This window comes from Heliangelus exortis, chromosome W (genome assembly GCF_036169615.1).
Source record: "Heliangelus exortis chromosome W, bHelExo1.hap1, whole genome shotgun sequence".
Taxonomy (NCBI): Eukaryota; Metazoa; Chordata; class Aves; order Apodiformes; family Trochilidae; genus Heliangelus; species Heliangelus exortis.
In genome coordinates, this window is record NC_092453.1 from 5798257 (window position 1) to 5815341 (window position 17085).

The 17085-nt window shown below is 45.8% G+C and overlaps 3 protein-coding genes across 3 annotated transcripts in view; all 3 read right to left on the reverse strand.

Moving 5' to 3' along the window:
- The window catches only part of LOC139789146 (olfactory receptor 14A16-like), a 33580-nt gene extending 29276 nt beyond the window's left edge, over positions 1-4304 (reverse strand). Inside the window, exon 1 of the mRNA XM_071729672.1 lies at positions 4202-4304. Coding sequence (XP_071585773.1) covers positions 4202-4304 — 103 coding nt within the window. The remainder of the gene's footprint in view (positions 1-4201) is intronic.
- Positions 1-17085, reverse strand: part of LOC139789283 (zinc finger protein 501-like) — a 508475-nt gene that overhangs the window by 56569 nt on the left and 434821 nt on the right. The gene's annotated exons all lie outside the window — the stretch shown is intronic.
- Positions 1-17085, reverse strand: part of LOC139789149 (olfactory receptor 5P76-like) — a 428065-nt gene that overhangs the window by 48347 nt on the left and 362633 nt on the right.

Consider the following 17085-nt stretch of genomic DNA (forward strand, 5'->3'; position numbering starts at 1 on the left):
CTCAGGTGTCACTGATAATGAACTGGGAGCTTAAGCCCAGGTGTGCCCACTAATTAGGGCCTGCCCCAGCCGGAAATGGGCGGGGCTGAAGGGCAAGGTAAAAGGGCATGCTCCCAGAAGCAGAGAGAGTCAGAAGCAGATGAAGACGCCTGAGGAGAGGAACAGCAGGAAAGAGCTCCCGGAGAAGAACTGAGTCCCCGAAAGAAAGAAGGCTCGCCGCAACAGCATAGTGGTTATGGGAAGGGAATAATCAAAATCACAGCCTACGATTCTAGAACAATTACACACACATAAATTTGTACCATTTGCTATCTCAGGACAATAATCAATAAAAATATTAAGGCATAATGTTCTAATACATGCACAGCCATTTCCTACATAATAAACCTGTGATCGGTTGTCATTATGGGGAAACATTTCAAAAGTACACAAACTATCTTCAGTATCTAAGCACAAATCTTCATTTTCTATAACTGTATTTTCACAAATATATCCTAGTTCTTTAGGAATACAGGCTTCTGTGTTGATTGATTTCCACTTACTCCTGGAGTGATCAAAACTTGCCCAAACATTATGGCCTATGGGTCGAATTACGACATTCTGATGCACAGTTCCTAAGGTCAGGACAGGAAAGATGATTTTCTCCTTGGCAGCACTAATAGTGAGCACGTAGGCCTCGATTTGCTCACCTTGCGAGTAAGTAAAATTTACAAGTTGCCACCATGCCTGATGATCCTTCTCGAATTGGGTTGTAGAGCTATCTCTCACTATCATTTCTTTTATTTCTTGGGGTAGTATTCCGGATGTTCCTTCCCTCAGAATTCCTGCAGCTACTTTTTGTACCCACTGCTGTGTTTGAGTGCACTGAATAGCGAATGCAATCTCTCTATTTGCATTACCAGTGTGTGGGAAAATCCGTGAAGGCTAAGGACGACACGTAGTCACCAATATGGTTAAAGTGAAGTTGTTTATTAACAATTCACCCTCGCTTTATATAGAGCCCTTGTTTATATAACGATATCTTGCAGGTGGCTATATCTTGGCCACAAATCCTGTTCTCACAGAACTTCTGCTGGCTACATCATTATCCTGTTATTCTTCTTTTCTGCTGCCAGCTCCCTTATCTTTTTCCCATAGCTCATCTTTCAGTAACCTTGCAACTGGGCCTCAAGGCCCTTAGCTTACTCTAGCTAAAACTAAACAGTCAGGATTGCTCACATGTCTGTTTTCTTCCAGACAGTTTCCCAACATATCCCCCTTTTTGTTTTTGAGCAATCTTGACATCATAACATGCTAAAAATACATTGCCATAAACAACATACTAATAATACGAAAGCATCAAAACCAATAATAACAAATATAATTGATAAACCTTGTCTAATTAAATCTCTAAGCTATCCCCATATCCTTAAACGATTTAACCATTCATTTAACCCAGTATATGCAACAGAATAGCACAATCAACAATCAACATACAGACGAGGGATCCCATAATCAACATATAAACGATCACATGAATTACAACATTAACAAGAACCTATTATCAATACAATATGAAAAGCACATTTCACACTGCAGTGGAAGGACTTAAATACCTTTTTAGTATGAGGAAGGTCTGGTGTCCACTGGCGCGTAGAGCCAAGAGGCTGGAAGAGGCTTATCCGACAAAAATTCGTCGGGGGGCCCCAAAAGCGTCCCCAGACCCCTCCTGAGTCACGGCACAGTGGAGTCCAGGTTGCCCAATTGAGGCTCAAAAAGGCCTAGTAAAATTGTTTAGAGACAGAATTCCAAGCCTTTAAACAGCAAAGGCACACTCCTCCCCCCACACTCTTTTTTTTTTTTTTTTTTTTTTTTCTCTGCTGTGGTGTCTGCAGCAGGGATCATTTTCTGAGCAGTAGCAGTGTCTGTGGGGGCAGAGACAGCAGCTGCAGCTGTAGCAGATACACTGGCAATGCTCACCGGCCATATCTGAGCTATGCCCTTGTGTGAGGGGGGGCGAGAAGCGGCTGTGGAGGCAGGAGTGGGGGTGCTCTCTGTACGAGGAGCAGCTCTCACTCTCCACAACAACTCTCGGCCTCTAAAAATGCATACTTGTTCTCGTAACTGTAGGGTTTTTTGTTTTTTTTTTTTTTTTTTACTCCTCACCAATATATGAGAAAAATTAACAACAACCACTAGAAGATTCAAAAATGAAATGCTATTGCTACTAAAATCTGGTGGAGTCAGCCTGAAACAAAATGAAGTGGTACAATCTCCCAAACCAAAACTCAAGTGTAATTACCAAGTTGTTTTTTTTTATCTCTATATGAAACACCAGTGCACCATGCACCACAATATAAATCAAATTGAGAACCATATTGCAATGATGGTCCTTAAGCAGCTTTATCTGCTTCGAGCATTTGCTCAGAAGCTTCTAACAACTGGGCTGCTTTAGCACCTTTTGGGAGTAGTCCTAATGCACGTTTAGTTTTTTTCATTAGCATTGTCATATGCTGACATATAAAAGATTTTGTTTTCATCTCTTCTGTCAAATCGGGATGTGATATTACCACTGAATATAAGAGATCCACAAATTTTGGATATGGCTCTGCTCCCTCGTTTAATATTTGTAAAAGAGGGGGTTGATTGTGCAGGATCATGCACAGTTTGCAAAGCTTTATATGCCAATTCTTGTGAAAGTTGTAACACTTCAGCTTGAAACCATGCCTGCAAATCTGCACATACAAAAGGACAAGCACCGAGTAACATTTGTGCTTGCACTCCGTATAATGCATCGGTGTTCTGTCTAGGAATCACAGCTGCATTTTCACAGAGCATTTGCCATTTATGATGAAATTGCAGTTGTTGAGAAGGAGTTAACAAAGTATTAATGAGCATTTTTGTGTCATATGGCGTCAACAATTGAGCAGTAAAAAGATGTTGCAAAATAGATTGAGCAAATGACGATTTCAAACCATACTGCGTAATGGCAGCTTTGGCTTCTTTTATCATTTTCCAATCTAATGTGACCCATTGACCTCCTCCTCCTGGTCCCACAGTCACTGGAAAAGCCATCGGACCCATATTGGGAACCATTTCTCCTTCAACTATAGCATTTTGAATAATTCCCTTCCACCTAGTTACCAGATACACACTTCCACCCCCCCCACTCCCCCCCCCCCCATGTTGGATCTAGAAGAGGTGGAGCAGTGGGTGTTAAAGGGTTAAGGGAAGTAGGAGCAGGGATAGGGAACAGATCAGGGGATAAAAATGGATTAGTGCCCCTGGGTTGTTCAGGGTGTTCCCCAGAGCAAAAAACTAGGGTTTTTTCAGGGGTATACTCATCCTTGGTCTCCAGTTCTTTCAGTTTCTTCAGCAGTTCCCTGAGTTGCTTGTCTCCGAGTCCCAGTTCTTTCCTTGGTTGTTGCTCTATAGCAGGCACTGATGGTATTGACAGGTGAAGCAGAGGATTAATTGATGGCAACTGTGGTCAAGAAGATAAATCAGGCATCAGAGGTGGAGAGGAAGGCAGCGGTGGCAGAGTGTTCGGGAGCCGTGGCAGGCGGGCAGGAGTGGGGGGTCTGCATTCCAAGGTTCCTCGCCTGTGTTCTCCGGCTTCTCTCCCTCTGGGTCCTCCGACGATTCTGGTGGTGTTTTCGGTCGCTTTTCGTTTTGCTTCTCAGTCCCATTTTTGCTTTTCATCTGACCCCCCAGGGTCAATTGGCACAGTTGGCTGAGCTTGAATCAGTATAGTCCCTTCAGATGCTGGTGGGGGTTCTTTAAGTGTCTCAAATAACTGCCTAGAGGTCAAGTCCATATTTTGAGCATTCATCGGTATTGGTAGATCAGGTGTTAAGGCAGCAAACGCTGAGGCTGCTGCTCTTTCACTTTTCATTTCTTTTAAGGTTTCTCTAATCAATTTCCAGAGTGTCGCTAAGTGTCGTGCCTCCTTAACTCCATCGCTAATTTTATCCCATAGGGCAGTACCTATGGCTTCCCAAGTAGGTAACTCAAAAACGGTACCCATCGAGGGGATCAAGTCTCTATCCCGTGCCCATTTCAGTAATTCTCGTAAGGTCCTGCCTTCATATGATAAACCTCTCTTAGAGAGAATACATTGGAGGAGCTTAACTACTGCCTTTTCTTCTTTAGAGAGTGTAGACCCCATCTCCTCCCCAGCCGCTCACCTTTTTCTTGGCAAGATTCTTCAATTCCGAGGTACCTCTTTCGTTCCGTAGCTGGGCACCAGCTACATAGACCGCTTGGTCTATCGTGTTCAATACCCCTAGTCCAGTGCCAAACCATCTGGTTACATCTCGTTGCATGCGCCTAGGGCGCGATCTTGCTGATAACCACGCCTTACAGCCCTTAAGGCTTTGCTGTATATAGGGCTGGCAATCCTGTTGTAATGGAATAATATTTGTTTGGATATTTACTTGAATTTTCTTCAATGAATATGTAGGATCTAATAACAATTTTAACTCATTTGATTGCCTAACCACTTAAGGCCCTACATGGGTCAAATTATATGTTCTTTTGCAGCTTGGAAGAGGAGTCTTCGCAGTCTTTTTACTAGGTACCTTAGTATTAGAATGCTCAGTGAGTTTGATATTAAACTGGTCGGAAGAAGCTCTGTATTTGCTAGACCATAGACATGTGACTGCAATTGGATCTTCCAGTATTACCTTTTCTTCACACTGAGCTTCCTATCTTTCCTTTTCTTTGTCCCCTTCCCAGGTGCAAGAGGCTGGTCCCTTCCTTCTGACCCATATCCTGTTTCCCAGGTTATATGTAAGTGACACAGGTCCCAAAGCTTTCACAGTTAATCTGATTTGTTCACCTTCCTGTCTTTTCACGTTAGTACTCTTACACCCTATCTGGATTTCGTCCCCTTCTTCTCCTGTTAAGGAGTCTAATTGGCCTTTGTTTTGACTCCAGTCTTTTTGCTCGTACGCTTGGTTGTTGCGTAGCACATGAATGTTTAAGCCATACTCGGGATGTAATACCATGCGTGGTGTACCAACCCATGGTAGTGCCTTAACTATCCGTGCACCCGACCATGGCCATCCCTGGACAATGCTTTGTGATAAGGTCATACTTATCCAGAGTCCAAGCATCAACACTAAATGTCGCCAGTTCATAATGTCGAGCTCCTTCAGGAACGTTCTTGGCAATGTTCAGGGGCCCTCTTGACTCAGGAGTAGTGGATCCAGCTGGGTCGCTCCTTAATTCGAACTGCAGTGAAGGTGGTGAACAACACTTGAAAGGGTCCTTCCCATTTCTCTTGCAGAGGTTTCCCTAAAAGATTCTGAACATATACCCAATCACCAGGATTAAAAGGATGCAGTTTACAATCAGGTTGCTTAGGTTGGTGATCCATCACCACCGTGGCATTCTTATCAAAGTACTTCCCCACAGCTATAACATAATCATACACATATTGATTACCTATTTGATCTACAGCCTCACTATTTACAGTCTGCATTGCATAAGGTCTCCCATATAAAATTTCAAACGGGCTCAGTTTTTCTTTTGAGCGGGACTTCACCCTTAGTCTGATTAGAGCAATAGGTAAGGCTTGGTACCACTGCAAGTTAGTTTCCTGGCATATTTTTGCAATTTGTTGTTTAATAAGATGATTCATCTTTTCTACTTGCCCACTAGCTTGAGGTCTATAAGGCGTGTGCAATTGCCATTTGATTTGCAGTGCCTTACTTATTGCTTGTACAATTTTAGCACAAAAGTGCGAGCCTCTGTCTGAGGAGATGCTCCTAGGCACCCCGAACCTTGGAATGATTTAATTAAACAAGACTTTAGTTACTTCTCTTTCTTTGTTTGTTCTGCATGGGAACGCTTCAGGCCACCCAGAAAATGCATCAGTCAAAACCAAGAGGTACTTATACCCCCCTTTCCTTGGGAGTTCAGAGAAATCAATCTGCCACACTCCCCCTGGGAATTTTCCTCTATCAGTTACTCCTTGGTGTACCTTTGTTCCCGTGTTTGGATTATTTTTCAAACAGCCTTCACATTGGGATGTGACCTGTTTCACTGCTGTGAATAGCTTTGGCCCTGCTATTCTAACTTTTAAATGCTGATAAAGAGGATCTAATCCCCAGTGGGCCTTGTCATGTTCTGTTTTTACAAATTGCCATACTAATTTCTCTGGCAGCACTAGTTGTCCTGTTTCTAGCTGACCCCATCCACTATCTAACATTTTACCTTTGTTTCTTTGTATCCACTTATGGCCTGATTCCTGGTACTCTGGTTGAAAATTAGTATCTAATTCTTCTGGTACCAGGGCCAATACTAAATCCTTGGCTCTTGCAGCAGCTAATTTAGCTTCTGCATCTGCTGCTCTATTACCTATTTCTGGAACGGTGTTACCTTTCAGGTGCCCCTTGCAATGCATTATGGCCACTTGGGTTGGGAGCTGAACAGCCTCCAGCAACTGTAGGATTTCTTCTGCATATTTTATGGGTCTTCCCTGGGAAGTCAGCAGTCCTCGCTCCTTCCAGATTGCCCCATGGGCATGCACGATGGAGAAAGCATACTCAGAATCCATCCATATATATTAATTCTTTTCCCTTTTGCCAGCTCGAGGGCTCGGGTAAGAGCTATTAGTTCGGCCTTCTGTGCTGAAGTTCCCACAGGCAAGGGATTTGATTCAATTACCTGCTCTGTTGTAGTTACTGCGTAGCCAGCCATCCTTACCCCCTGCTTTACAAAGCTACTGCCATCCGAGAACCAGTCATCTGCCCCTTCGAGTGGCTCTTCCTTGAGATCCGGACGAGTGGAATACACAGCCTTGATGGTTTCTAAACAGTCATGCTCAATTGGCTCTGCTGACACTCTTCCTTCTAGGAATGATCTGGGTTGACAACATTAGTCACTTGAATGGTTATGTACAGTGTGGGACACTAATACAGTCATTTTCTGGCCCATATGTGGGCCGTCCTTTACTTACTTCGTCTAGTTGCTTAGAGAAGTAAGCTACAGCCCTTTTGTACTTCAGGAACCGAGAAGGTGACAGCCAATGGCCACCTTTCTCTTCCAGTACTGCTGATACAGAGGTTTGGCATGTATCCCGTACTGATACATCCACAGGCGACACCAACCTGTCATTCCTAGGAAGGCTCGCAGGTCTCTCACCGTTTCAGGCCTGGGCATCTGGCAGATGGCTTCTTTTCTCGCTGTTTCTAGGGATCGCTGTCCTCCAGAGATCTCGTATTCTAGGTAGACCACCTTTTCCTGCACCAGCTGTGCTTTCTGTTGGGAGACTCGATAACTGTTTAGACCCAAGAAATTTAACAACGAGATTGTCCACTCAACACATTGTTCTTCTGTTTCAGTTGCTATCAGTAAATCATCCACATATTGCAGAAGAGTGCCCTCTCCCTGTGGCTGCTCCCACTGTTCTAATTCTTTGGCCAATTGATTTCCAAATATTGTAGGGCTATTTTTATAACCTTGAGGTAACACCATCCAGGTTAGTTGTATTTTTCTCCCTTTAGTAACAAACTCCCATTTGAAGGGAAAAATCTTTTGGCTTTCTGGGGCTAAGGTAAGGCAGAAGAATGCATCTTTCAGATCTAACACTTTAAACCAAATCAGATTATTTTTTAGTTTGGTCAAGAGTTTATAAGGGCTAGCCACCACTGGATGTAGAATCTTAGTAATATCATTTACAGCCCTTAAATCCTGTACCAGTCTGTAGGTCCCATTTGGTTTCTTGACTGGTAGTATTGGTGTATTGAAATCTGATTCACATTCTATCAATAGCCCTAATTCTAAAAACCTCTCTATCAATGGCTCGATTCCCTTCCTATCTTCTAGCCTCAGGGGGTATTTTTTTATTACAGCCCCTAAATTCTCTAACAAGTCTTTCCCTAGCAGAGGTTTTGGAGAATTAGGTAAGCATGAGTTGATGAATCCCCATCTGTTTCCCAATTTTGTATTTAAGAGGTTTCAAGAAGAAAGCCTTTTCTGCTTGGCCTGTCGCCCCCACAACATGTACAAATTCATCAGATTTTGGCATTAATTCTTGATTTAAGACTGAATAGGTAGCTCCAGTGTCAATTAAAAAATGCAGTTCCTTTTTACCTTCCCCTAGCTCTATTTTAACCAGTGGGTCTGCTAGGGAATGACTCACCAGTCCCTTTCAGTTACCACTATCATGAGCAACCGGAACAACAGATGCCCTTCCAAGTTCTCTGTTTAGATTAGGGCATTCTCATTGCCAGTGTCCCATTTGGTGGCAATAAAAACATTGATTTGGGTCTCCCTTATTTCGCTGGAACCTTCCTCTCCCTCTCATGGGATAACCACGCCCTCTACCTCTAGCATTTGCCTCTGGAAGCTTTGGAGTTGAATGTACTGCTGCCATAATTCTAGCAGGTTTCTTACTTACTCTTTTCTAATTCTTGTTGTCTGGGATTTCTTTTCCTCCCTCTACTTCACCCTCTCCGGTGTGAGCTTTTGTCTTTATTTCTGCCCTTTCTGCTCCTGCTTTTTCTGCCTCCAGTCTTGCTTTCTCTGCTTCCAGTTTCACCTTCTCTGCTTCGGCTTTAGCTTCTACCCTAGCTTTCTCTGCTTCTAGTCTTGCCCTCTTTATTCTTTCTTTCCCCAAGGGGGTTTTAGCATTAATTTCCTTACTCTGTTCAGTCCCCATTATGCCTACTCCAGAGGTTACAACTGTGGGGGCCCTTTCTGGATTACCAAATTCTATTCAGATTTCAGCAACTTACAATTTCAACACCTTACTCAACTTATTCTAGCATTCAAGAGCACTTCTTATTTTTTTTTAACAATCCACATTCACACCAATCGTTTCGTCCGTCTCTGGCCGGCCCCCTCGCGGGTGACACGGAAACGCAAATCGGGACTCCGCACTCGCTTCGCAATTAAATTGCGTCTCAATCACTCACTTTCATGCACACATACGCACTTTCAGTCAGAACTTTGCACAGGTAAAATTTTACTCAGAACCTTACACGTTGCTTTACCGCCTACGGTCACAAGATGCCGCTGTAAATCAGGAATACCTGCCGGTGCCTGGGCAAAAGACTCCCCGCAACCCCCCCGAAGATAAAGCTATAAAACTTCTTCGGTAGGGATGCGTAACCACTCAAACTCTTAGATTACTTACAAGCAGTACAACAGAATAACATAATCATCAATCACCATATGATCATATGAACCACAGCATTACCAAAAACCCGTTATCAACACGATACAACACAGAGAGTGTACCTTCCCACTGCTGTGAATGAACTTCAGTTCTCCTGGGGACCTGAACCCCGAAAGGGACTCGAACCCTTCTTGAAAATCAGGGTTAACCAGACTCAAACTGCTTAACCCTGAAAAGTATTTCACACTGCAGTGGAAGGACTTAAATTCTCCTGGGGACTCAAACCCCGGAAGGGACGAACTCAGAGCTAGACTGGACTCCAATCCGTCAGCCTGGGGGCGTCTCCCGCGTCTCTGTAAATCCTGGGGGACTCGAACCCCCGCAAATCCTAGGGGACTCGAACCCCTATAAATCCTGGGAGGACTCGAACCTCCCTTTCCCTGGAGGCCTCAAAACCCAAACAAATATATATATAAATACCTTTTCAGTATGAGGAAGGTCTGGTGTCCATCGGCACGTAGGAGCCAAGGGAGTAGGGGAGGCTTATCCGACAGAATTCGTCGGGGGGCCCCAAAAGCGTCCCCAGATCCCCCTGGATCACGGCACGACGGAGTCCAGTCCTGCTACGGTCACCAAATTGAAGCCAAAATGCCTAATAAAACTGTTTAGAGACAGAGTTTTAAGCCTTTAAACAGCAAAGGTATTTATTTGCGGATCCGGGGAACTCCCAGCTCTCGCTGGACAAAGAGTTCCGAGGGTTAAGGGAAAGGGTTGGGGTATTTATACAGTAAAAGGGGAGGTTACAACATCGTTACATTCTCAATTCTTGCTGACTTCATTATATTATTACAAGGCGATATCAGACCCTATCCATAACTTTCTTCTTATCTCTTGGTGGTGACATCTTTTATGTCCTTCTTGTGCAGATGTTCACATTCTTTGGTGCCCAGCTGGCGCCTAAATGGTCCTGGCAGTGTCTTGTTTTAAGAACAAGACCTACACTTTTAATTATCTTCGAGGCAGAAGTTAATCCCGTTCTGGCCTTGTGTTTGGTTACATTGTTCTAGTGGAAAATGACACGTCTCAGCTGCTTTGTTCACTTCTTTCTCAGTTTAACCCTGAATTTTACTGGTTATGAATACAAATTCATTAACATATATTACAAGTTTTAATTCTACATAAAGTAAATTCACACAAACAGCTTGGCCTGATCTCCTCTCCTTACAGGAGTTAATCCTGTCAGGATCTTTCTCTTTTTCACCTAGGGATGAAGTTGGTGTGCTTGATTGCAGCAGATGTTTCACATTCATGGATCAGCTGTGCAATAACATCCATGCTCGGTCCACCCCTCCCTCATGACCCCATCTGTGTGTTTCTTCTATTCTTTGATGGATTTGATGGGCCCACCAAGCTATAAAATAATTCACCTTTATCTAGCCAGTCCAGACCCACCTGAGCCACACTGACCTTTGCAGCCTGACCTACTTGCTTGTTCTTTGGATATTCTTCTAGGGCCCAACTTTCAGGTACATGATGAACTTTTACAGAGGTTCTGTGGATGGGACACAGCATCTTTCCAGGGGGAAGCAGCCCAGATACTGCCAGTTGCTCTGCTCCCATTGCTGTACCCATCCCCACGGGGCATTTGTCACCATCCAGGGGTCATTACAGAGATTTAGCACTGTCCTCTTTTCTCCTACAGCCAGCTGGATGGCTTCCAGCTCTGCAAACTGGCTCCATTCACCTTCTCTTTCAGCAGTTTGTGCCCTTTGTTGTGCAGCATTAGGCCAGGCAGGAGAGGCGGTGGGGTGGCCCTGTGTGTCAGGGAGAGTTTCGATTGCCCAGAGCTGAACCATGGTGAAGATTGGGTGGAGTGTGAATGGAAAAGGATCAGGGGGAAGGGAAACAAGGCAGATACCATGGTGGGAGTCTGCTCTAGAGCACTCACACAAGGATCAAGAGGCAGATAAAACATTATTACAATAGCTGAGACATTGTTCTCATGGGGGACTTCACCTTCCCAGACGCCTGCTGGAAATACAGCCCAGCAGAGAAGGAGCAGTCCTGGAGGTTCCTGGAGTTTGTGGAAGAGACCTTCCTGACACAGATGGTGAGGGAACCAACCAGAGAAGACACTGCAATGAATCTGCTGTTTGCAAACAGAGATGGATTTGTGGTTGATGAAATGGTTGGTGGCCATTTTGGGCACAGTGATGATGAATTCATAGAGATCTCCATCCCTGGAATCACAAGAATCAAAGAATCATCATCAAGGCAGGAAAAGACTTCTAAGGTCATAGAGTCCAACTGTCCACTGTACAACATGTAACTATCCAGTGTAGTGCTTCATCTTCCTGTCTTTTTAACACCTCCAGGGATGGTGCCCCCATATACAAAAATATAAAGCCTTGGTGGACACTGGTGCACAGTGCACCCTAATGCCATTGAATCAGAAAGGGACAGAATCCATCACTATTTCTGGAGTGATGGGGGGATCTAAAGAAGTCAGTACTGTGAAGGCTGATGTGAGCCTCACTGGAATAATTGCTACTTCAATAGTCCATCAAAGACAATATTGCACCAAGAGAGATGTTGCGATCCCCATTCACAAGCTGATCCGGCAACTAGAGAGCCGAGGAGTGTTCAGCAGGACTCACTCACCCTTCAATAGTCCTATATGGACAATGCCAAAGCCTAATGGAGAGTGGAGGCTGACAGTGGACTATCGTGCCCTGAATGAGGTTACACTGCCACTAAGTGCTGCTGTGCCGGACATGCTAGAGCTTCAGTATGAGCTGGAGTCAAAGGCAGCCAGGTGGTATGCTACTATTGACATTGCTAATGCATTTTTTGCTATTCCTATAGCACCAGAATGCAGGGCACAGTTTGCTTTCACCTGGAGAGGTATCCAGTACACTTGGAATCAACTGCCCCAGGGGTGGAAACACAGTCCTACCATCTGCCATGGACTGATCCATGATACCTTGGAAAAGGGTGGAGCTCCAGAACATCTACAGTACAACGATGACATCATTGTGTGGGGTGACACAGCAAAGGAAGTCTACGAGAAAGGTAAGAAGATAATTGAAATCCTTCTAGAGGCTGGTTTTGCTATTAAAAGGAGCAAGGTCAAGGAACCTGCACAAGAGATACAGTTTCTGGGGGTTAAGTGGCAAGATGGACGTCGCCACATCCCAATGGACGTGATTAACAAAATAACAGCTATGGCCCCACCAACTACCAAAAAGGAAACTCAGTCCTTCTTAGGAACTGTTGGTTTCTGGAGGATTCATATTTCTGCTTATAATCACATTGTGAAACCTCTCTACGAGGTTACCCGGAAGAAGAAAGACTTTAAATGGGGCTCAGAACAACAAGCTGCTTTTGAGAGTATCAAACAGGAGATTGTGCAGGCAATGGCCCTTGGACCAATTCGAACAGGGCCAGACATTAAAAATGTTCTTTACACCGGAGATGGAGGTGATGGTCCTACATGGAGCCTCTGGCAGAAAGCTCCAGGAGAGACTTGAGGTTGACCTCTTGGACTTGATGATCTCTGAGGTCCCTTCCAACCCAGCTAATTCTATGATTCTATGATTTTGGGGTCGAAACTACAAAAGCTCCAAAGCCAACTACACAGCCATTGAAAAAGAGATATTGCCCACATACAAAGGAGTTAGAGCTGCTTCAGAAGTGATTGGTACTGAAGCACAGATCCTCCTGGTACCACGATTACCTATACTAGGTTTTATGTACACAGGTAGAGAATCTTCCCTTCATCATGCTACTGATGCTACATGGAGTAAATGGATTGCCTTACTCTCACAGAGAGCTAGGAAAGGAAGACTCAACCGTCCAGGAATTGTAGAAGTGATAGCAGACTGGCCAGAAGGCACAAACTTTGGAATGCCACCAGAAAAAGTGGTAAAGCGGGCTGAAGAAGCCCCACCATACGACCAACTACCAGAGAATGAGAAACAAAATGCTCTTTTCAGTGATGGATCCTGTTGTCTGGTAGGAACCATCGAAAGTGGAAAGCTGCTGTATGGAATCCCACAAGACTAGTTGCAAAAACAGCTGAAGGAGATGGTGAATCAAGTCAATTTGCAGAGGTAAAAGCCATCCAATTGGTTTTGGACATTGCTGAACAAGAAAAGTGGCCGAGACTATATCTATACTGACTCATGGATGGTAGCAAATGCCTTATGGGGTTGGTTAAAGCAGTGGAAGCAAAACAATTGGCAACGTAGAGATAAACCTATCTGGGCTGCTGAACTGTGGAAAGACATTGCTGCTGGGTTAGAGAAACCTGATGTAAAAGTGCATCATGGAGGTGCCCACGTACCTTCATATCGAGGTACTGAGGAACATCAAAACAACCAACGAGCAGATGAGGCTGCTCAAGTGTTCCAAATAGATCTGGACTGGGACCATAAAGGTGAACCAGATGGGCCCACAACGCTTCAGGTCATCAAGGCAGGGATGGAACATATTGATGGGCTCATGACCGAGGGGTGGATTTATCTTTGGACACTACTGCGCAGGTTATCCACGACTGTGACATATGTGCTGCAATTAAGCAAGCTAAAAGGTTGAAACCTCTGTGGTATGAAGGGAGATGGTCAGAATATAGGTATGGGGAGGCCTGGCAAGTCGACTACATCACACTGCCTCAAACCTGTCCACTACCTTGTCAGCACCACCTTGTCACCACCCCCTTGTCAGTGCCACCACTTGTACCCTACATTCAGCAGCTGCTGCTCGTTCATCTCACTCCTGTCCCCACACTGCCACTTCATCCTCACCCACCCACCCCTCATGGCACCAGCATCATTGGGGTATCTGTGGGGAGCCTCAAGCGCTGGCAGCGATTGTCCTGTCACACAATGAGGGGATTGGGGCAGTGGCAGCGAGCCCATTCCTGCCCTGCCTGTAGGACACCTTCCTGTTGCAAGACAAACCTCTTCTATGGGTGCGGTGCTCCAAGGTCCAACCAGGTGACCCAGTAGAATCTCACGAATGGTGCTCTGACTAGCCTGGATCAGTGCTACTGCTCCAAAGGTGGCTAACCAGCTTTTCATTAACAAGGGTGCTTGCTGACAATCCCATCTTTCCCTTTTTTTTTTTTTTTCTTGGTCAATCAGTGATAGAGAAGGAAAGGTAGTGGATCTTCTTACCCAACTCCTTGGGTTTTCTGCTAATGCTGGTTTGCGCCGGACAGGCTCCCTTCCTTCTGATTCGTCTGAGCGCGGGCTAGGTTGAGGTCTATGCCCGCACCTTCCCTTAGGGGCAGGAGGAGCAATGCATGACAAGTGTCCCTTTCCAAAAGCCCACAGCAGCCTCTCTTTCCTACGGCAGCTGCTTTCTGCACTGCCATCAAGAACGCCCTGCAGGCTGCACTTTGCATTTCCCCCTAAGAAAGGGAATGGTCGTTCTTGGCATCACCCAGCATGGACAGAATGTCCTGGCTTCGGAAGAAAACTCAACACAAAAAGGGGGGACACCCACTCCCACTGCCTCACGGGTGCTGGCCGTGCCCTCCATGCTTCCCACCGGCCCTTGCTCCGCCGCGCTGGGTTTGCCTGGGGGCTCTGCAAGTGAAGAGGTGAAAGGGGGAGGTGGGGGGCCAGGGAATCCAAATGAAAATAATTTCCAGCTGAGGCCAATAAAAGGTCAGGCTCTCCAACCAGTACTGCTCTGGGGGCATCACAGGGGTGGGGGAGCAGCAGCACAGTGGCAGGTGGAGGTGCTGAACGAGTGCCAGCTGCCAGCCAGAGGTTACAAGTGATGGTGACAAGGTGGCAGATGCAAGGTGGCAGTGGCAAATTGTCCCTGTCCCTCCTAGCACCTGTGTGTTTTTTCTTCCTGTCACACTTGCTGTCTGCAGGCTGCAGCTGGATGTTACAGCTACTTTGCACCAGCTCCCAAGCCATCTCCCTTCAAGAACTGCTGTTTCCCTCTTTGCAAGTAGAGAAAATAAAATAGAAAGATTCCTACAGAAAAAAATACACTCGTCAATCATCTGGTGGGAACAAGTTGCCTCTAATAAAGTTATGTTTTTAGGGGGGATAATCTGATGACAAAGGTTTTTGGTAGCCTCCAGAAGGAAGATACGTTTTTTTTTTCTTTAATAATTTTGTTAGAATCATTATTAGTATTAATATTTAACTTCAGTCTTAAAATTTTCCTATGTCAATCAATTGGGGTTTTTTGTTGTTTTTCCCATTCTTCTCCCCACCTGAATGACAAGGGGGATGTGAATTAGCTGCATCGATTTCACTGTCTTTCTGGAGTTCAATCACAACAATATTTGGGCCCAACATGGTGCACAAAAGACTGAGATAATGACAGATCTCATCAGAGCATGTTAACAAATTATTTATAATTATTCCCTGTATGGGTTAAACAGTTGCTGTTCACTATGTCTGTAGGTTTTGTCTCAGAGGTCACCAAATAGAGTTCCTAAAAATAGTTCAAATGCAGAAACGTTGCTCAGAGGAGCTGAGGTACTTTTGGGGCTCCACTTCTGCCTGTCTCTCTTCTTCCCCTCCCATCTTCTGTCTTCAAAGAGCTCTTGGAGTGAAAGATTCAAGGGTCTCAGGCTGGAAGAGACCCCTGACCATTATCTTGTCTGAGTGCCCTGATCAAAGCAAGCTGGTCCTGGTGAGGTTTCTCAAGGGCTCCCCCAGCGTGGCTTTATCCACAAAGGCATTGAGAGTGCCTTTTGTCACACCCCAAAGGGGGATTATAAAGAGAGAGAATATAATTTGATCAAATGCTGGTCACTGAGGCACCATCACTGTCTGCCAGGAGGACTTTGAATCACAGATGACACTGTGACCTGTCACATCTCATGAACTTCCCACCCACACCATCCCCCAGATCTTCAATGCAGACATCACCAGTCTGGCTATTAAGACACAATTGTACATCATGTCAAAGGGCTTGCTAAAGGCCAGATGCACCCCATGCCCTTCTTTTCCCTGCCCACTCTTGTTCAGAAATCCCTTTTTTCTCCTTCACCTGCCTGGAGTGTCCTGCAGGAGCATTGGCCCCATCAGCATCCCAGGGACAGAGGTGATGCTGACCAGCAGGTAATTCTCCCCATCCCCCTTCCTGTCCTTCATGGCTGACAGAAATGTCCCTATCCAAGGTGCAGTTGCCCTCTCAGAACAGACCTTCCAGTCCATGAATCTTACAGGGAAGGTGACAGCAAGAACAGAACTTAACACAAGATGTGGCCACCAGCAGGAAACACTTAAAGGTGCCAAGGGTTCACAAAATAAAATAGCACTGAGGCCACTGTGGGCAGAGATGGTGTCCAGCAGCTGGGACAGGCTGGTGGACCTTGGCTGAAGGAAGCAGATCCCAGTGCTGCAATCAGGTGGCTTCCCAGGGGACGTTAGTGTCCAGGTGAAGTGACCTGAGGACACAGTCTGTGCCACTGACCTTCATGGCAACCCTGGGAAGAGCTGGTGGTGTTTGTGCTCCCACAGAGCCTTCTCCCTGCTGAGCACCTCTGGGCTGGCCTGGCCACCCATCCCTGCACCCTGTCCCCAGGCTGCCCTCCGCCCCGAGCTTGGGGTGCTGCTCTGCAGAGCACGGGGCTGGGGTGCCCAGGGCTGCCTCTGTTCATGGGCTGTGCTGGTCAAGCTGGGAGGCAGACCCAGCTGATGGTGCTCACTGCCACTGACCACCTCCCACACAAGCTCTTGGGTGCCCATGGAGGGTGCTCAGAGGGGCCCTGCCTGATTCCAGTGCCATGGGCTGTCTTTATGGCACAACATTCATCATCCCTGAGGGCTCTGGACACCAAAGAAGTGACAAAGGAACCAGCCCTTAGTCCCCAAACCCTTTCCTGGGACCAGGATGGCATCACAGGGAGCCCACAGAGAAAGCAGCAGAGCAACAATCTCTGCAGAGTCGACTCCTTGGGCAGCTTCTTGAGAGCAAGTGTGGAAGAAGAGCTGAGCTGAGGA